Source organism: Oxyura jamaicensis, chromosome 4 (genome assembly GCF_011077185.1).
Source record: "Oxyura jamaicensis isolate SHBP4307 breed ruddy duck chromosome 4, BPBGC_Ojam_1.0, whole genome shotgun sequence".
Taxonomy (NCBI): Eukaryota; Metazoa; Chordata; class Aves; order Anseriformes; family Anatidae; genus Oxyura; species Oxyura jamaicensis.
The window spans coordinates 60,691,101-60,711,778 of NC_048896.1; the positions used below are offsets into that span (position 1 = coordinate 60,691,101).

Below are 20,678 nucleotides of genomic sequence, written 5' to 3' on the forward strand. Positions count from 1 at the left end.
ATGAATGAGTTTAAGCAAAGTATAGTTTTGAAGTACTGATGGAGTCATTTTTCAGTCTAAGAAATGAAGATAAACATACACAGAATTCTGTAGTAAGCACACAAGAGTGTTTAGACATGTGAAAGGTCTAAAACCTAAGTATTTAGCAGAAAAAATGTTAACTACACTCAGTCTTAAGACAGACAAATGGAAGGTTAGCTTAAATGGATTTACCAGGCATCAGAAAGGATGTTGGACACTTGTATGCATGTCCAAAGACAAATCTATGGCTCTGTAACATGAATGCCAGTTACAGAAAGGTGTTGAGCCTTAAAGCAGAACAAGCTGCTTAACCACTACTGTCTTTGGGCTTTATTCTAAATTTTGATATTTGTGTTCTCAGCTCAGTTATACTGTTGCTGTTTGCATGCTGCCTCGCTCTGAAAGGGCAGCAAGGAGGGAGCCAAAGGGGGCATTCCTGAATGCAGTCAGATGGGGCTGCTTAGACTGTGTCCCTTCCGGTGAACACCAAACTACTCTGCCTGCGGAGCTCACCAAGACAGGGACTAGTCACTGCCTTTTGCCTTCAGCCATATTTATCATTCACCTCCCATTTTTCATTTTAAAATACAGTCACATGAACAATCATTTTGGAACTTGAAAAAAAAGTTGGCTTACATTTTAAGAGCATGCTTCCGCTTTGAGAAGTCCCCTAATACCTTCATGCAGCAGAGGCAACAGGAATTCACATGCAAGCCTACAGTTTTGGACTCTTTCAAGGTTTTTTTTTCCACACTTTTGGAACAAAAATAAATAAATTGATAATACACCATTATTAGAGTTTTTTGGGATATTTTTATAAAACTTGTCAAGATATCACAAAATTACACACTAAAAGCTTAATCTGCATATTGTCCAATGAAAAAAGTGAAAGGAAATAAGTACTTCTTTTATATACAACTTCAATCCAAATTTACATTTTCATCATTTTCATGGATAGCAAGAGGCAGGGATCGAACCTGGGATTGAGATGTGTCACTTCAGCATATTGAAAGGATGTTACTTAAGTGGCCTGTTATAAATGAATATGAACAACTACTTAACAAAAGGCTCAATTTTGTATTGAAACTGTTAACTGTTGGCCAAGCCACTGCTACGGTATGCATTTACAGTGCAGGTATTCATAATTCATTTCAGTGCGATTCACAAGACAATGACTGAAAAAAATTAATGGACTTTTTATAACAACTTCTGAGATGTGATACAAGTATGAAACTCCATAATAAGAATGTTCATTCTGTTCGGACACATTCAGGGGTTAAGGCAGTTGTGCTAGACAGTTTTCAACTGAGGGCTTTTTCACAGCTAACCAGTAACAAAAAGCTGAAGTTCTTTTCACCTACCCTTGGAAGAAATAAATTACACACTCAGTTAATTTTGAATGTGTTTTTTTTTTTTTTTTTTTTTTTTAATCAAAGTAAAAAAAATAGTAAGAAATTACGGGATATAACCACCCCTATCCTTTAGCTACAGAAATGAAGTTGTATTTCAATAACTTAAATTCAGTGAAATTGTATTTAGACCTGTTTGAAATTATTAATCTTAGCTAGCGCAATTTCAGCAGAACTTCATTCATATATTGCAAAATAAAGCAAAAAAAAAAAAAAAAGTTCACAAGGAACACTTTATTTCCCTCCAAACTAATTTTTATTCCTTGAAATACAGAGAAAAAGAGTCTTCAAGAAGTTACGCCTCTTCTGTTAGGGTACTTTATAATCATAGGAGAATTCAGATGAAATTACCTCTCAAATTGAAAATAATTTGAAGTTTGCTATTTTAATAACCTGCACAAATTGCAGATACTGTATGTTAATTTAAGACGCTATAAAATCAACAGATCCATTTTTCCCTGTATTTTACTGTTGCCTATTAATAACCAGTACTGAAGGAAGTATCTGCAAAACTATCCCAGTTATGTCCATACTTCATACTTAATACTAACTATGGAGACCCTGAAAAAAATATATACTATGTCTTTAAATAGAATCCAGCAATGCAGTTTCATATATAGCTGCACATTCTTGAGTGCTTTTACACAAAAACATACTTTTTATAGTTACAGATTTGAGAGCAAACCAATCACATAAATCCTTCTTTACATTTAAAATTATACATGTCATCTTGTTTGCTTAAAATACAAATAATGGGAAAATCAGGACAAAGAATGCACAGTAAATAAGATGGATATATCATATCTTTTTTTTTTTTTTAAAGAAATATGAGCTGAAATGTAAGGCATCCCCAAAGTATTTTTTTGCATATGCAAGGAATGCAGTTTTTTGTAAACAAAAGCTTGAGGAAAGCAATACTGAAGCCAAAGCATCTTCCCTAGGACCTTCCTGATGATCCCAAAACCCAGAACGACTTTCCTAGGGTAAGCGTTTTGGGACTTAATCCTCCGAAAAAGAAAATGCAAACTTTTGTCTTCCCATACACTTTTAATCACATATTAGATTGGCTCACCTTGGAGATCTCCAAATTGAAATAGCGATGTAAAATTGATTCTCAAGGGCGCAAGTCTTAGTCTATTTTTCTGGTACATCACTTTCTATCAATTTTGTGGCAGCATTATTATGGCCTACTATGTGCGCTTGTGCAGTACTCCCACTGATAACGTCTTCCAGTGTCTGGGACTGACTGGCAGCTGTGGGATGAGCCGCAAGAAGTATTTTAGAAGAATTAGACAGTTGTCTGCGATGACCTGAATCCTCACCTGTTGCAGCAAACGGTCTTCTCCTGCCAGGTTCTTCACTAATAGGAGGCTAAAAATAAACATTGGTAGTGTTAGAAGTTTTCCTATAAGGCCAGGTATTTGTCTTTTCATATGCTCAAAGGACCAAAAAAGAGCATTCTGTAGCTGGGCCCTTCGTTAGGCTTAGTCATCTTAGTAGTTATTCTTAGCTCACAGATGATAGTCTGGCCCTTTAACTAAAAGTGTAAACATATGTCAAATTTAGGACTTTAAACCGTCTTGGAACATTATTTTATAGTCATTGCCAAGTATTTGCCACAACTAGAAGTGAGGACTGCAGAGGATGATGGTAATGCAGTACGTCATAACCCAGTTAGGACAAGCATGGCAACTCTATAAACTGGAATCACACAGTTGAAGATTTCAACATTCTACAAGAAGGATGCACTGAATTTGGCATACTAAGTCACAGCAAGGACAATGCCTGTTAAATGCCTGTTGCAGTTCATTAAGAAAACTGCTAGTTAGGCTTTAATTGATTTTCTGAATTCCTAAACAGCATAGAAGTAATCTGTCTCATCAGATGACAAACTGTATTGAGTACAAAAACCCGTTATCTATTTACTGTATCTCATTACACAACACAAATGATTCAACCCTTAACATCCTAGCCACAATATCTCAGCACCATAGTTTGGTTTGAAAAAGCACATCCAGAACAAAATGCATTTCACATTTGAGTTTCATTTTTAAATCATGCTTTGTAGTGATTACTGGGATTTTAAAGCTACCTTATTGTGAAATAAACTACTGTTCTTAAACAGTTTATCTTGCAGTAAAAATATTGATAAACCAAATTTTTGTTTAAAATGGATGTTGAAACTTACATCCACTCTGAAGTCCTCCAGTCTTCTAAATTTACTAAGGTATTCTTGCAGTTTGGGGTCAATGGCTGGTGTTTTGTGCTGAGAGTATTTTAGGTAAGCCCAAAATTTTTCCAGTCCATAAAGCTGACCTAGTAATGGAAAAAGATAATTTTACCAATTTACAAAGGTTATAGTTAACTACCATCCTTAACTATTCACTGGTAACTATACGTGCACAAGAATTGGAAGATAAAAGGAACAAAAGCAAAAGCTGCTCTTGTACTTAGAACCGACCTTATGTAACAAGTCAGTGCCAAGGAACAGGGATTATCTCCCAGCTAAAGTTACCCTTGTGTGAGCAGTGACTGGGCTATGATAATTACCAGCTTCATAGTCCCTCTTTGTTTCTTCTTGGAAGTCCTTGAATATTTCTTGCCTGAATTTCTTTTCCAAGCCATAGCTGTAAAATCGAAACAAGCATTCCAATCCATACCTAAAAGGGAACAAATAGGTCTGAAAATCTTATTCATACACTCGTATGCATGCAGTTCCTCAAAAGGATGCAAGTTTTCAGTCTCTCCTTGCATGTAAGTAAATGGCATAGTCTTATTTTTCCGTTCTCACAAAAACCACTTCCTTTTCCAAACAATTTTTATTAACCAATTGTTCAGAAACACCTTTACAAATAAACAAAACTGACTTAAGAATATCAGGTTTATCGCATGGTATCAATTCACAAACTACAGACATTATACACACATAAGAAATGCAAGACAAGTGCTGTTGTATTCTCAGGATGTGAGACCCACAACTCCAGCACTTCATGAAGAAACACCTCCAACTGTTTTGGATCCAGCTTCATTCCATACCCCTCAGGTTTTCTACTGGAGAGAATAAGCATCTGACATCACTCTCCTCTCCTCTCCTCCCTTTTACAATTCAATCACATGCTCCTTAATCACCTCTGAGCTGAGGTGCACATGCAACTTCATCGTACCTTACACAGAAGCTGTTCGCTATCCTCATTAGCTTTGCTGCCACACTGGGAACTTCTTAATCTGTTTTACTTGGAAAGGGGGAAAACACACACACACAAAGCCATATTGCTAGAAATTACTCTTACTACATGTATTACTGTTTTCCTTCCACTTTGGAGTTGTATGCTTTGCAGACTGATCTGAATTTTTAGCAGGCATGTGTGAAGACATCTGATGTGGGCAGCCAAGTGAAGATAAAAAAAAATAAAAATCACACTATTCAGGTAAGTGAACTGAGACTGAAGAATGTTTGACTCCCAGTACCATACTGGCCATTGTGTTACTGTGAATGGTGAATTGCATCATTGAAACGTACACCCTTATCTGATGGCTGAGTTCATTCAGTCAAAGGATGACTGCAATACCACATTATGACTGTAGGAAATTATGCAGAGGTTAGTGCTCCTAAAGTCACAGTGTGATCTAGGTAATCAATACAATTTTAAGGAACACATTAGGGTAATTCTCATGCATCAATTCCAATTGCCTGATTAAAAAAAAAATATCATTTTGTGAGGTGTAAAAATAATTAACATAACAACAACTGCTAGATATTGAAATATATATGTACCTCCTTTTCCAGAAAGTGAAAATTGGACTGGACTGAAGAATGTGTGTGTGATTTCTACAATACTGGCTACCATATAGGTATTTGTCAACAACCTAAGTTTTAAGGGTTTAATGTTTTAATGTTTTGTTTGTTTGTTTTGTACTACTTTGTGTCAGCCTGCAAATTTGCTAAATGTTAAATAAGCAGGTGGTACGAAATTGAATAGGATATTTTTTCTTCTCACTTTTAATGCCAGCCCAATGTGCCAATGGCACTTCTTTGAAGCATAATTCTGCAATATCAGACAGACAAAAAGAAAAACAGCATTTTTTTCTGGAAGAATCTGGATCAACTTCCCTTCATGATACCATGCCCTCTACTTTTAGCAAAAAGAATCACAAAGAAAAGAACAAAACTGGGTCCTCCTTCTGTTCTGCATTCATCTGTTCCTCCCCTTAAGGGCCTTTTAAAGTTCCTTGTGGTAAATATATACTTGGATAATCTCAAAGCATAAAGAAAACTCTGAACAGATATAAAAATATTTTTAAAGCCACCTTTGCATCCTAGGGCCTTGTCACTCTGAAGTCACAGACAACATATCCATACTTTATGATTTCCATAGACAGTACTTCCCCACTTGGCATTCAAAACGTTGGGCTGGCTACCTTGTCTCTTTGGCTAAGAGAAATAGAGGCTGGCTGGGGGCAAGAAGACGGGGAAGTATGTGGAAAGTGGGCAGTAATATCAAAGAGTTAACAATGCAGCAGTATTTTTTTCCGGTATTTTTGGAAGACAAGCAGTTCAAACAAATTTGACGAGATTAAGATTGTCTTCACCCATGGAAGGAAAATATCTTAGGGGCTTTACCAAGAACAGACCTGACTTGTCACAGACAACAGGTTGCATGGTTCTGTAGAATTCGGTATCAATTACAGGACAGGAAATGCTGTAAGTTTAGCTATTTATCAGCAATGCACAAATACATACAAATGGGTTTTTGGTGTTAAAACAACCTGCACAGACTGCTATTTTAGAGATTTACAAATAGTCAAAACTAACAATAAAAACGTTCACTTCAGATATATGTAAACATGGCAGTCTTTAAAATGACTGGTAAGACCTCAAACAGTTTTTAAGTTGCAAGAAAAAGCTAGTACCTGTAGTGTTCTTTTGCATCATCTAGAGCAAGTTGTCTGAATTCTTCATACATTTTCTTGTTAAAGTGATCTCTCAGAAAAAAGGACCAGAAACGAAAAAGTGTGTTCATTTCTTGGGACTGGCCAATTCCCAACCGTTTCCTCTCTGAAGGGAGGAGAAAACACAATTTTTTAATTTCCAGCAGAATGTTTTCAAGTGCTTTTTCATTAGTAACACAAACAAAAGATCTTCAAGGAATGTAATTCTAAACGTTCCAAAAATATTTTAATTAACATTAACTTTGAGACTTAATTGACTTATTAAGTCAACTAAATATCTTCTCTCAAGTACTCTATTTGTTTTAACCACAAACAATAATACAGAAAATATTTTTGCAGGATGCCAAGGAGTTTGAGGGGATTTTTTTTTGGTCAAGGAATTTTAAGTTAAATGGAAACAAAAGATCATAAAACATAAGCAATTTTCTTTTCCTTTCCCAGGAAAAGTTAAGGATAAGAAACAATTTAGAGAAAACTGCCATCAGGTGATACCTGGTAAATTCGACCTAAAATTGTAGGAAGTCCATTTAGTGGCTTACCCATTAGACATCTCCGATGGTATTTGTGGTAGACCTGTTGTGTAAAGCCATTTTCCTTTAACAGTTCGTGAGAAGGATGCTGAAATTTTGGAAGAGAATTTGGGGTACACCCGTAACCTCCTGCGAGCGGAGCTCCTTCTGAGGGTGAAGCACTGGAACTGCTGTAGAAGAAACATTTATATTCCATAAACAGTGTGTTTCCTCAGAATCAGTTTTTAACTGTTCTGATCTGTATAAGCAGTGTCAGAGTAGTATGATCACCTGAAAACAATTACAATGTATGCCTGTGCTCCCAGTCATCTATTTTAGGGCACACCTCAAAAATCAGTTTCTGTCTTAATATCTTAAAACACGAGCAGTTCTAGATGATGATAATTAATCATTACTATAATGCATGATTTGAAATGACCACTTAAAGGTAAACAGAATCACTGAAGTGAGCGTCAGTGCTTCAAGTAATCTTAATGCTATGCTAAAGATGGATCAAAAAAGAACACTAAGAATAGTTTAGTTAGCTTACTTCCAAATGGCTTTATATTCTAGGTTTGTCTTTAGTCCTATTTGCCCTTCTTCCATTGCTCATTCTTACTCCCACTGTATTTATAAATTCTCTTTTATCATAGTCTATTCCTCCACTAGCAGTGAGAGCTAATGACATTGGAAAAAAAAAATCTCTAAAGAAACAGACAAAAACAAACAACTTACCTCACAGAGGAAGTTCTTGGCCTATGGTCTCTGGAATCCATCACCCAACCAACATGGCATTCTAAGGGAGGATTTGTACTGTGTCGTGTTTTTCTTTTTCTTGGAGTCTAAGAAAGTAAATTAAGTATTTATTTCCCTAATTTGATTTCACTTGTTTTCATCTTCTCAAAACAGCATACTACCAACTGTGTATCTAACACAATATAAAGTCACAACACTCCAGCTTCATAACATCAAAACTAATCTTAATGTAACAAATTTAACATATTTAGACATTATACTACTATACTTCTAAGAAATATTACAGAGAAAAATCAGAAATAATTTTGTAGAAATAAAAAAGAATGTGGTAAAATTTTTGAAGAAGAAAACTACAAGTAAAAGCACTTCGTTTTTTGCCTTTTCATTCTTGTTATAAATTATACCCTAGACTCAAGATGTACAGGCTTTTTATGGATTTTTAAAAATACAGTTTTTCCATCTACCTTTACATCAATGGACTGTGCTTCTTTAACAACAGGGTAGAACCTGGGTGTTTTGTTGGGATCTTGTAGCCTTGGGGTGCGAGGGGTTCGTGGAGTGAAGCCAGGGTGAACACCGGGAGATTCTGGAACTACTGTTGGCAGTGACTGAGCCATCATCACTGTTGGAGGTGCTTCAATACCGAATGAATTACAAGCCAGCTCCTCTACTACATCAGCAAACAGAAAAGTAACACTTAATTTTCAAAAGAAGCTTAGGCTTTGAAATCTTAAGCTCCTCTAATATATAATATCTTAAAGGTACTTCATTTCAAGTGCATCATCCCCAAAAGGATAATTGGATTAACAAAAAGCACTTTGTGCAGAAGCAGTACAGACTGCCTGCTCAAAGTTATAAATATTTCAAACATCTTAAACTATGAAATAAGTATTTCAAACACGTCTTCTCTAAAACATTTAGATCCACTTCTTTGTTTTCTGCTTGTTCTTCTGCGTGTATCACAGCAAAGTAAACAACTGTGTGGAAAATAACGTTCGCAGAAGTGTAAACACATCCTTGCTTTTTGTTGGACCATTTTAAAGATATTAGCATGTTCCCTAGTAAACATTAATAATATTAAAAATACCTTGAAAGATAAGATTTTGACATTTTGACACCTGACAATTTGAGAACTTGGTAAAGAAAAATCCCTTCAAGACCTCTGACTGAACTAAAATACTTCACAAGCAGAAGTTAAAATACAGGCTTTATTACAGACATTGTAAACAAGAAATACTTATTTACCTTTCTCTAACCCTGAAGACCCTGGAGGAATTTCCTCAGTTGGATCAGCGATTGGTTCTGTTGCAAGATTATCAAACTCTTCCTTACTAATGAGATTTAGCTTCTTAAAGTTCTCAATCTCTTGCTGAATTAGAGAAAACAATGTGTAAACACAGAGAACAATGGTTATCATCCTGAGGAATGGGAGAATTTCTTAAAGAGAAAATAAGCCAGAATTCACACACAACTAATCACACACAGCCAGTACACTTGGTTTAATGCAAATGGGAGTCCCCTGGATACATCTTAAATAGCTGACATAAAAAAAGACAATACATAACCTTCTAATGACTCTACTTGCTTAAAAAAAAAAAAATAGTTATGCCAACAAATCAGGGAATGGAAGCTAAGGCCATTCACATATAATTTTTTTACAGAAGAATAAGAAACAGAATTGACTAAAATCCTGCCCCTTCTGCCAAGACCAAAACAGTCTGTCTTCTACAGCAGTTGTGCAAAGGAAAGCAATTTGGGGAAGCAGATGACCTGCTCCCTACCATAGGCTACTTCTAAAGAAAAGCCAGTACTTATAAATAGTGTTCAACTTTTTTTTTTTTTTTTTTTGAATGGCAACTTAAACTGAGAAAGGACTGAATTTTTCAAGATGAGTGGCAGCATCGCTAATGGTCCTACTCAGCTGAAAGTGGGGTGGGCGAAGTGTGCATGTACACAGCATAGGAGAAAAAGTGTTGTTTAAATTATTATTAAGAACACCACCACCACAACAAAATATTTTCTCTTGCTGTGTGCCATTTCTCACTGTCCTATTCCCGTTTATCTTCCTGGACCATTTTCCTTGTCGTAATAATTCCATATTCTGAATTCCACCTTTATTTCGTACTTTTATTCTCAACATTCATTTCTAACATTGTCAGATCCCTTTTGTACCCATAGGCTTCATTTGTCTTTTAGGCTACTTTCACCCTTTTTCCCTCCTACAACACACCTTTGTTTTTATGCACAGATAAAGCTCCTTCCCCTCACCATTCAATCATCGGGTAACTTAATATTTTCTGTGTGCTGTGTATCTGCTAGCGATACAGCAGCATTGCCTACAGACACACCCCTTACTGGGCTTACATTCACAAAAGAAGTGGTTTCTTCCTAATCTGAGAGCAGTGATAGGATTGCAGTGTTCCCAGTTGATCTCTGCCTATGAAGTGCTAGAGTTCAGCTCATCTGTATTTTCATAGCTGTTTAGTGTACTTAAAAACAAAACCACCAATCTCTGTCCAGATTTGAAAGCCTCAAAGATCAGGGGCCCAAATAAAGCTGAGGAAACAGAAGAATTTCTGTAATAAAAATAAGGTGAGCAAAGTTTCACTTGCTCACACAGCTCCCATTCTTAGAAGCTACAAGATAATCAAAATCTCAAAATAAACTACTTAAAAATGACTGTATTATCTCCTGATCTATTTTAACTTAAAAAGATGTCCCCTGTCCCTATGCCGGGGGGGTCGTAAATGCTATGAAACAAGCTATTCATAGAACAAGAAAACACTGGAAAAGTTGAACCATCTCCAAAACATTAACATTTGTTCTAAAAAAATATTCATTTCATACTTTTGTCAAATCTGTGACAAGAAAAACTTGGTATTTTGCTTTCAAGTGTTTCTATCATCGTTAAAATAATCAGAATTCAATAGACATGTAAATTCAACTACTACTGTCAACTTTCTTTTGAAAACCTGTAGCATTTTACAATTATGTAGCAGATAGCCGAAATTACTTTTGCAACTGTTTGCACAGGCATGATTTTAAAGTCAAAGATGAAGAAAATTACCTTCATTGTACTGTCATTTTCACTCTGCTCCATCCACAAGTCTTGTTCATAATAGTATAAGCCATCATTAATAACTTTAGCAAGTTCTGATGTAATTTTTGCATGACATACATGGTTGCCAGTATGATCTTCACTACAATGTTTTCTCATATATGGTGGCGTCTGTGTTACAATCAAAATCTTGTTTACGTCCTGATCATCAATTTCATAATCTGAATCGCTTTCTGACCAATCAGTAAGTTTATTCTTACGACCTTGAATCTGTTCCATCTCTTCATCAAACAAAAAATCAAGTTCTTCTTGTTCTTGTTCCTCTGAAGGTGGGGGTGGCTGTTGTTGATCTGACATTTGATCAGGTACAGAAACACATTCCTGAATAAGAGAAGGTGAAGCTTTTTATATTTGAACTGGATAATGATTATCAAACTGGGAGCCAAATATAATATGATAGAACATTTTCAATAAATAAGAGAACAATTCTCAATGCACGACAATAGATTTTTCAATAATGAACAGATACAGCTGTCCATCAGAAAAAAAAAACAATAGTATTTCCTTTTCATTGTAGTGAGCTTCAGATGAGGATTTTAAAGAAGGCACTTAGTTATTCTAAGTCTAGAGTGAGAAATATGCACATTAGCAGTACTACATTATCAAGCATCATCTATATTAAGATGTGAAAAACCTTGCTTTATAGTATAACCTGAAAGTGGACAGGTTTTGCTTTTTTAAAAAAAAATAAAAAATAAAAGGGGGGGTTGATTTTACCTTTACTTTGACTGTGGATGCACGATGCCTCTTCTTCACTTCTATCCAAGGTTCAGAGTCCAAATCAGGCAAACTTGTAGACAATCCTTTAGACATCATCTGAAAATTACTTGTTTCAGTGTTTTCCTTTGGACTCAGCGAGCTTCCTATTCTTGGAGAACTTGGTGCAGACTCTAGCATTGGAAAACAGTAGTTAAATTCCTGTTGTTTTTGTTTGTTTAAATTATTGCATTGCTCTTTCCTTTAACTGCAGCTACTATTGTTCTACCTCTGGGGTTAAAGATAGCATTGATCAGCAGAACTTTTTGTTTTCAGAGGTAACTTTTCATAGTTCACTCACCATGCTAGCAGAAAATCAGTTTAGCAACTTATTTACATGAAAATGTATCTAACAGTGAAATAAATCATCTGTTATTCAGAAAATGATCATGAAATTATCAGGGATCTATTTTCTCTACACCATCCACCAGCTCTACGGATGGGTGCTTAGCTCAGTCTTCACTCTTCCTATTTACTTTGACCCAACGTTTTTGTAAAAGATTTACTTGCCACGTGCTGTCAACAAACAAAGCCATATTCATAATGTGAATGAGATCCCCATCCAAAACCAGGGCGCACCAAATAGAGTTAACGTTCAGCTGCTCTGAGAATGACGCAATTTCACAACTAACTTACGATTACTACTACTACTATTGGTAATACTAAAGGACTATAGGTCATCATAATCTATTCTGGATAACAGTCTCAGCTGTAGCACATAGAAGGCATTTTTATTTACCTCACATCAGCCGTGCCAGTCCCATGACTTGGCAACTGTATGGTTGACAGGGATATCAGCTGCAGAAGCCATTACCAAACGCACAATTTCTATTATGAAACCAGTATTAAGAGGAAAGCTTCCTAAGTTAGACTGACAGCCCTAAACTTAAGTTCCTGTAAGACAGATCCTTTACCAGTATGAGAGCCAAAAACTTGTCCTGGTATGAATTCTGGACAATTGATGAGCTGAGAAAAGTCAGTCTGTGGCAGAGTGCATGTAGGAGGACCTGGAATTGGCCACTTCTCTGGATCAACCCTTTTTCTTATCCTCTGATCCACCGTTTCAACTTCTGTGCTGTCCTTTAGGGCCTGTAGGACAAACATATTTCAACTTTAAATAAAAAAGGTACATATCCAGCACCTTCTCAGGTCCGGGGAAAACAGTTAACTCTTTACATAGTAATTAAGAAAGGAATTCAAGCTTTTGTGCTTGTTTGCCAACATCACTATTCTTTTTAGTACAGGTGTTGGTAACCTTTTCAGTCCAAGAATATCTATTCAAACTGTGTTTTCATTTCAACTATCACTTCCTGCCTCTTCCCAATCTGCAACCTCTTTCTCATGTGAGGGCACTAAATCCACTTGTCTCTAGCTCTCCTATTCACACTGCTACTTCCCGGAACTAAACCCCAACTCCATGCATTTTCTTCTTCATTCTAAACAGAGCTAAAAGACTGTACAGAATCAGCATGGTCAAGGTTGGAAGGGACCTCTTGAGATTGTCTAGCCCCCCTGCTGAAGAAAGGTCAACCATTTTCAGTAGGGTTTTAAGCTATCTCCAGGAATGGAGACCTCACAGCCTCTCTGGGCAACCTATACCAGCATTCAACCACCCCACAGGAAAAAAAAAAAAAAAAAGTGAAAAAAAAAAGCTAACAAGCTGCAAGTTTTTTTCCTTTCTGATGTTAACATGGAGGAAGATACAGAAAGTAAGATCCAGAGAAATTCTACACAGGCACATGCCAGAGAAATTCTACACAGGCACATGCCAGAGATCTAAGTGTGGAGGAAATTTATCCTTCATTAGAACAATGAATTGTTCACTAGCCAATTAAGTACACACAAGGACTTCTAGTCCACCAAGGATATACATATTTCTGTAGCAGTAAGGGAAATTTTATTTTAATTAAGAAAGAAGCTTAGACTGTCTTTTATAATGGTGTTAAAAAAAAAAAAAAGTTTGCTTGAACTTACTAGAAGGCTTCAGAGAGGAGACTGGGTATAAAATCTAGCATACTCCTAGACAGCAAGTCCAGGAGTGGTCTGACAACAGTACTTGGGGTTTTCTTTTGAATGTATTTATTTTCTGGGGGAAGATCCATTCTGAGGGACAGGATAGCACCCTCTGATAGAAGGTGCCTCCACTAACTGCAACTTGAGATACAAGTGAAAGCTGAGTATCAACCACAGAAGAAGCATGAATTCAGCTGACTGAAGGAGATTTCTATGGAAACTTAGTTTAAGTACAAAAATATAATTTTCGCTTTCATTTCCCAGTCTAGGTCTCCATAAACGCTTGCAACTGCATTGCCTATTTTAGATCTTACGAAAGAATGCTTCCAGTATTTCTTGGACTGGCTTATTTAAATGTGATTTAAGGTAACTACATAACAGCAAGGCACTCCTCCGATGAGCAACATGCCAGAAAGGCTCCTACCACACCTTAACAAGTCTGCTATGGGGCAGAAAAGCATCTCCCTGCAGTAGCATGCCAACAGCTGGCTCAGGGACCACGCAACGCAGTTAATGACAGGGTCAGCATAGAGTTGGCATTTATCTTATCGGAGTCAAGGAAGATAACACAATAGGAGCCAAACAGCAAGTGAGTTCTGGAGAACACTTTCCACTTTCTTGCTTGCCAGTGGGGTTTACAATTTGGACAGCCTTGTTATTGAAAAAGTATCTCTGGACCTGAAGAAAATAGCAATTATTGCCGCTGAAGGGCATATAGCATAGTTCGGGAACACACTGTTAAAGTCACTTCAGTTTTGCAAAGTGTGTTATGATGTAATTTAGACAGATACTCATTCTGGCCAAGGAACAGACATCTGTAACAGCTTCCCTTCAAAATCTCCTCCCCCCTTTTGTAGCCTAACTCTCAGAATGTTTACAAACAGCAAAATAAAGCACTTCATGCAGCATTCTGCCCTCAGTTCAAATGGGAATGTGCAGAAATCCATACCAAAAAGAAAAAAATCCCAAACTTTTCCATTTATAGCCTGTTTACAGGATCCTTGTCATTACAAGCAGAGAATTTCTTTTTAACATCATAGCGCTGAATTTAAATGGCAGCATAAAATTAAGCTAAGCAAATTCCTACGCACATACTTCTAAATTATTTTACCTCCAAAATAAGCATAGCATTTGTAGTCAGAGCTTGTACCCGGTGGAAGCTAGCAATCAATGAAACAGGTAGAAATCCTTGTTGGTCCATCTTTCTCCTCAGAAAGAAGTCTCTTTCCAAGTTTTCTGTGCTGAAATAATACTCACTAGAGGAAAAAAGAAAAGATGCAAATATGAACCTATTGTAAATTTAAAAAAATCTTAAAACAGTAACCTAGATATTCCTTGTTAAAGTCTTCCATTAAAAATAGAGCATATTTTGTCACCAGCAAAATTGTTCTTTCAACAGGTATATCACTATAAGCAAAACTTACAGGAATAGCATGCATGCTAAACATCTTAAGAACAACTTCTGATCCAGTACTGCACACAGGGATATAAATCAAAAGCCTCATTGCAACATTCGCATATATGAACTGCATAAGGAAAGACTATGCTCCATTTCTTTCACCCATTCCCCCTTATTACTTACATGACCAGAAGGCAACAACATTCTCTTAGCCTCCATATAGATGAAGGACAACTACTGCTTACAGTCAGGGCATAAGTTATTTCCCATACAGCAGTGTCAGTGCACCTTCATCCTCAACTGTATCTTTTCTTTTCCCAGTTTCCAGTACATTAGAAGGTTTAATTTTCCTATCTGAGTGTTGAGGCACATATATGCACTCTGAACCATTACTTCAAGCATGCTTGTGAGAAGACGAGAGAACAAAAATAGTAATTTTGTATTTTTTTCACGAAACTGCACCAAATGGCACAACAGTTCATGGAGAAAGGTAAAGTCTAAAAGAATAAAAGATACTTAGTGGATAAGGAGAACAGGAACAATGACCATTAATGAATCTGACAATACCGTAGAACAAGAGAGACAAGGGACAGAGAAATAGCAGAAAGACATCATCTTAAACAACGAAGTTGCTGTATGAAATGCTACAGGTGTCAAGATGTTTTATGCTTAGTGATGAGGAAAAGTAAAGAATTCAAATCATGATCTGACACAGAAAGCAAGGGAATGAGAAAACAACCTATGAAAAATAATGGAAAAAAATAAGCATGACAACTAAGAGCTAGGCCTTTCACAGGGTTTTATACATCATATCATAATTTAGCATACTACATCCAAGGAATACTACTACTCATCAGGTTCAGGAAAAAGTAGGTAGTGAAATATTTAATGGAGAGATGAAGAACAATTAAAGTTCTGTGACTTAAAAAAAGAGGTAGTGCAAAATAAAACAAGAGAGCAAAATAAAACAAGAAAAAAAAAAAAAAAAAACATGCAAATATAAAGTTAATTCTAATTCCAACAAAGAATAAAATGCTAAGTGTCTCCACTGAAGCTGGGCTCAAGGCCAACCAAAAGGAGAGGACTGTGATGCCATCATTGACCCAAGGAGAAGCTTGATACCATTTCTTTTTAAAACTTTTGGTAGCTAAAGAAATTTGAAGCAAAAGCTGTCTATATGAAACACTCAGCTCCAAGACCAAATGAATGCAAAAGCCTCAAAGTTGGACAATAAGACGACATATGACAGATGAAAACTGCCATTAAATCATAGCAAACAGAGAAGAGAATAAGGCTTTCAGAGAATTAAGCTCTTACTCAGAACTAAATAAGTTGATCAGTGAAGCAACTGTGCACAAAAGTTTCTTTCAAGAATATTCTATTTACTGTTCTGAACCGCTATATTTCTTTTCTCCTCCCAATCTAGAAGATAAACAAGTACAAAAGCCATCAACATTGTACTAATGTTACCTTTACAGTCATACAGTAAAGGTAAAATCTTGTATTGATTCACCTAGTTAAAAATTCCACAAGCAGAAATGGACAATGACTGAACTCGACTCAAACTGCCTCATTTGATGTCCATCATTCTAGAAAAAGGAATTTGAAAGAACATTAATCATAAACAAAGACAATGCACAAGTTTGCTTCAAGTAGAGGGAAAAATCTAAACACGCACAGACACCCTCCAGCTTTGCTTTTCCTTCTAATTTTCCTCAGAATCCTTTTATTCTTGAATTGATGCATATTTGGATGCGCATCCAAACTTTTATTTATTTGTTTTTAAAAGAAGAGGACTTGAACAGAGATCTACTGTATGCTGCAGACTGAGGAGTTGTTAGACACTGAAACTTTTCAGGCTATTTCAGTCTATAATTAGAAGTTTTAATTATATTGTATATGTAGTATAAATATTCCTCTTGCACATCAAGCTGGTTCTTGGGACAAGCATAAACTTCCTGATAGGAGTGTATTTCTTACAGTAATTAAAAATCACCTCAGTTGGACACAGTTTCTAACATTTTTCCCTAATAAGCAGGTAAACACTTCTAAAATTCATCAATATGCTACTGAAAACATTCTCACTTCTTTAATATATCCTCACTTATCTTGGACTCCATAAGAAACTCCAACACCCAACAATTCTGGGTAGCATTATTTTGTTATACTTTCCTCTTTGGCATAGTCCCTTTAATATTTTAGAACTCAGTTACAAAAGACAGACCAAACCACCTCCATCGAGAGGCTCATAATATGCAACTGATGAATAAAGTCAGCTTCCCATTGTTTTTGTGATACAAGAAATGGACAACGAAACCACTTTTTTTTTTTTTTTTAAGGAGCATGAAAACAGCGAAGCTACACTCTAAACCTGCACAAGAATCTCTCTCTGTGTCATGAGAAGTTAACTCCATAATCAAAGTGCCTTAGGAGTTTTTAATCAGACAAGAAACCAATGGCTTTAGTTAGCCAGCCATGCCAAGACTTTCATGGACACCTGCCAACCTCTTTTTGCTAAAATAAAACACAAATATAACCAGAAGTCAGATGTGATCAATGCTGTAACTGACATTTTTCTCAGCAGAGGGGGACATCATCATGTCCTACCTTAGAAGGTCTGGATTCTACACTGCATGCCCAGAAATCTGGCCAACAGTGGAGTGTCTGTGCTCCTCCCTCACTTGTCTGAGGACAGTGGAGGCCGATTATCCTGACATGGGGGTACATGTCCACTGTCAGGTCTCACAAGGGCCTGGCAGCAAGAGTAACAAAAAAGACTGCAAATAGAAGCTTTGAAGTTGATAGCCACATGCCAGATACTTTCTGCCCTTAAAGAGGCCTTTTTCTTCCTTTTTGCGTCAACTGTAACAAAAGAAGCAAGAATAAAATAAGCAAGTTGCTTTATGGGATAAAAGGGCAATAAAAACCACCACAAAGGCATCACAGAGAAATGCCGTTGCCAAGTACAGAAGATGAAATATCAGCCAGTGGTGGAAACTGTCTCTTTAAAATGAACTAGTGGTTTCCAGGCCCTTTTTGACATGTCTCCTGGTGATAATCAGTCTTCCAGATGGTTTCTCATTCCTAATGGTGTACACGAGAAAGTAAACATTTCAGATTATTGAAAAATCAAGTATCATTGCAAAACTGCTCTTTCAGTCAAATGTTTCAAGTGAAACACTGAGAACATAAAACTAACAAGACTTCTCAAAATGAAATTGAGAGCAAATAAGGGGAAATTCTAGCTACATCGCCCAAGAAGAGCTTTATAGGCAAACAGATCAACAGTACTCAAAAACACAAGCTCAGAGACATCATAACTCAGTTACATGACAACAAAAAAATAGTGCTATTTACCATAAATCAAGAAGGTATGTGAATTAGAGCACACTACAGCACAAGATGCAAAACAGCTTCCTTAAAATTCTTCCCCATCACTCAAGCTTTTCCACCCCGCTTGTGGATAAGTTCTAACAGACCCTGCTAACCGTCAGATCAAAAAGAAATGGGAAGAGTCTTCATCTCCACCATTTCATGGATGATAACTCACTTCAAAGTGTTTAATCTTCATCTTAAATTGATCTCTTAAAATGTTTGTACATTAAACAGTCTACGTACATTTGACGTTTTATATATTCTTTGAGAAGCGTTTCATCCACAGAATACATCTGTACTCCTGTTCCATCATCGTAGTAATACATCATACTAGCATTAAGCTCAGGTTGAAATGCTTGGTCAGTTCTTTCACCATAGAGTTCTTGATAACCAGTTGAGTAATATTCAACGTTCACTTCAAAATAAAGAAGAAAGTAGAAAAGATTTAAATTATTAAGGTTGGTACACAGATATCTTAAGACACAAACATGATACACAGTGCTACTTGGTGATTTACTTCCAACATCTGATTTAAAACAAACAAAAACCTACTCAAGCTTTTTAACTATATTAAGCTAAAAAATATGTTTTGCAACCACTCTAACTTCACACGAAAGCATTATAAGCGTAGTTTTAAAATGTCTGCTAAGCATTTATTTCTTTGCATACTTCTAGGGTTTCCTCTGCCTCGTCCTCTTCCTCTGCCTCTACTTCTTCCTCTGCCTCTGGAGAATCCTCGAACGCTGCCACCCTCACTTCTCACGCTGCACACTTCATCGTGATCATCTCTCCTTTCTCTATCACGACGCCAATCTTTGAAAGAAAAAAGCATAATACAACCATAATTAAATATCACAGTATACTCAAGTAGTCCATGATTTACTCCTAGGTATTAACACAAAACATTGTACTGAGAAGTGTCCCTCACTACCTTTTGGATGCTCAGAAAGGCTGAAGGAAATGACGCTGCAGAATACACAACTGGCGTCAAAAAATCCTTTGCAACACAGAGCTCCCAGCTTGTGCCCAGGCAACCCACCAAGACTCAGCCATGCTGACTGAAAGCAGAAGGTCAGATCTGAAGCTTCAAGGGTTAAAGAGGAAGGTTTGCAGAGCAGTGCCTAAGGGTGAGTGGGCAGGAGCTGCTAGCAATAAAGAGCAAATGAGCTTGTCTGGCAGTCAACCTCAAATGCTTCTGAAGCAACTGGACGCTCTCATGCCAGCTCAGGGATCACAATACCTATGATGGGCATGGGATAGGAATGTGTGATCATGCAATTCTCCTTCCAGACACGATAATGCACTCTGCTGCTGTGGACAACTCCCAGCACTTACGGCGAGCTACAAAGAGCTGCTAGCTCTTGATAATCCTGCTCTGGGGAGGATTTCCAAGGGGGAACCTCCCTTTTGTTCCCAGAAGCAGCCATCTGCCACTCCCCTGACTCAGCCTTTTTAACAGCAATCTTTTTTCTCTACGCTTGCCCCCAGACAGAGCTTCTACCTTAAAGAATTTTTGGTTTTGTGTTTTTATTAACACATGCAAACCTAAGATAGCTCTGTAATAATCAGCGCAAGTGTTTCATTATTTCCACTCCCCCTGCCCAAACCCATGTATTTATTAGAGAAGAAGAAAGGAAGAAAAGCAAGCAGGTCCACGCAGACACCGGGCCTTGACTCCACTCACCACAGCATGGCCATAGTTCTCCTCACCTGGCTCATATGATAAAGTGAAGCCCTCACACATACCCTCACATCCTTTCTTTTTTCCTAACACTCTTGGGGACTTCTATCTTTATCCAGACAACCTTGCTGTAAGTATCTTTAAATGGTAATTGGCTAATCTTCCAGATTCAGGAGAAACCCCGTGGGGACACAGACCCTATCTGATGAAATTGAGAGGTGTTAACTCGAACAATAAAATTGTATCTTTAGTCCTCTGTTATTAGAAATCCTATTTTACCAGTAACTATTTTTAAGGAGGCCTGCAACAACATATGTATGCTTGTACATTCAAGTTCCTGTATTTTATCTTCTGTCAAATATGACTCTGAATTTAGAAATATCATAATCTGTATGTGCCTCTCATTGGGAATTTGGACCCCAGCCGCTGAGCTCATTACCCTCAACGTTAGAGATTCCAAATGTGGCACTGTTTAATGTATTTCACCAAATCAATTTCATTTTTGCATTGAGTGTCCCCATGTCTCCTAGACACAAGGAAGAGTCCTACAAAACACTTTCAAAAGCTAACGCTGTATTTAAGCCTAAGCACTTTTTTTCCTTTGTTTTAATGCATATAGACAATGTTCCCAGAGAACAGGGAACATTTTATGTTCTCTCATACTGAAACTGGTCTTAAATGACTTGAGACT

General features: G+C 36.9%; 1 protein-coding gene and 1 long non-coding RNA gene across 2 annotated transcripts; one reads left to right on the forward strand and one right to left on the reverse strand.

Moving 5' to 3' along the window:
• Positions 1 to 814: 814 nt before the first annotated feature.
• On the reverse strand, positions 815 to 18,688 carry LARP1B (La ribonucleoprotein 1B). Its single transcript, XM_035323872.1, has 14 exons — positions 18,550 to 18,688; positions 17,539 to 17,793; positions 14,644 to 14,788; positions 12,434 to 12,608; positions 11,481 to 11,653; positions 10,713 to 11,084; positions 8,891 to 9,014; positions 8,110 to 8,315; positions 7,625 to 7,731; positions 6,920 to 7,080; positions 6,342 to 6,486; positions 3,981 to 4,090; positions 3,619 to 3,746; positions 815 to 2,801 (listed from the first exon to the last, which is right to left on the reverse strand). Exons 3-14 carry the CDS (start codon positions 14,731 to 14,733, stop codon positions 2,565 to 2,567), a joined length of 2,028 nt encoding a protein of 675 aa, XP_035179763.1. The 5' UTR covers positions 14,734 to 14,788; positions 17,539 to 17,793; positions 18,550 to 18,688; the 3' UTR covers positions 815 to 2,564.
• LOC118165673 lies at positions 2,797 to 6,909 on the forward strand. The gene is made up of 3 exons (XR_004750171.1): positions 2,797 to 3,343; positions 4,754 to 4,755; positions 6,899 to 6,909. It is a non-coding gene; the product is annotated as an uncharacterized LOC118165673 (long non-coding RNA).
• Positions 18,689 to 20,678: the final 1,990 nt, after the last annotated feature.

What these genes read in the sequence shown, in the direction of transcription:
- LARP1B (XM_035323872.1), bottom strand. Translation starts at nt 14,733, where the DNA reads ATGGACCAACAAGGATTTCTACCTGTTTCATTGATTGCTAGCTTCCAC. An exon ending in CCAAGAACTTCCTCTGTGAG is followed by an intron (nt 7,081 to 7,624) that starts GTAAGTTGTTTG and finishes TTTCTTCTACAG; the next exon opens with CAGTTCCAGTGCTTCACCCT. An exon ending in GATGCAAAAGAACACTACAG is followed by an intron (nt 4,091 to 6,341) that starts GTACTAGCTTTT and finishes GTTCCCTTTTAG; the next exon opens with GTATGGATTGGAATGCTTGT.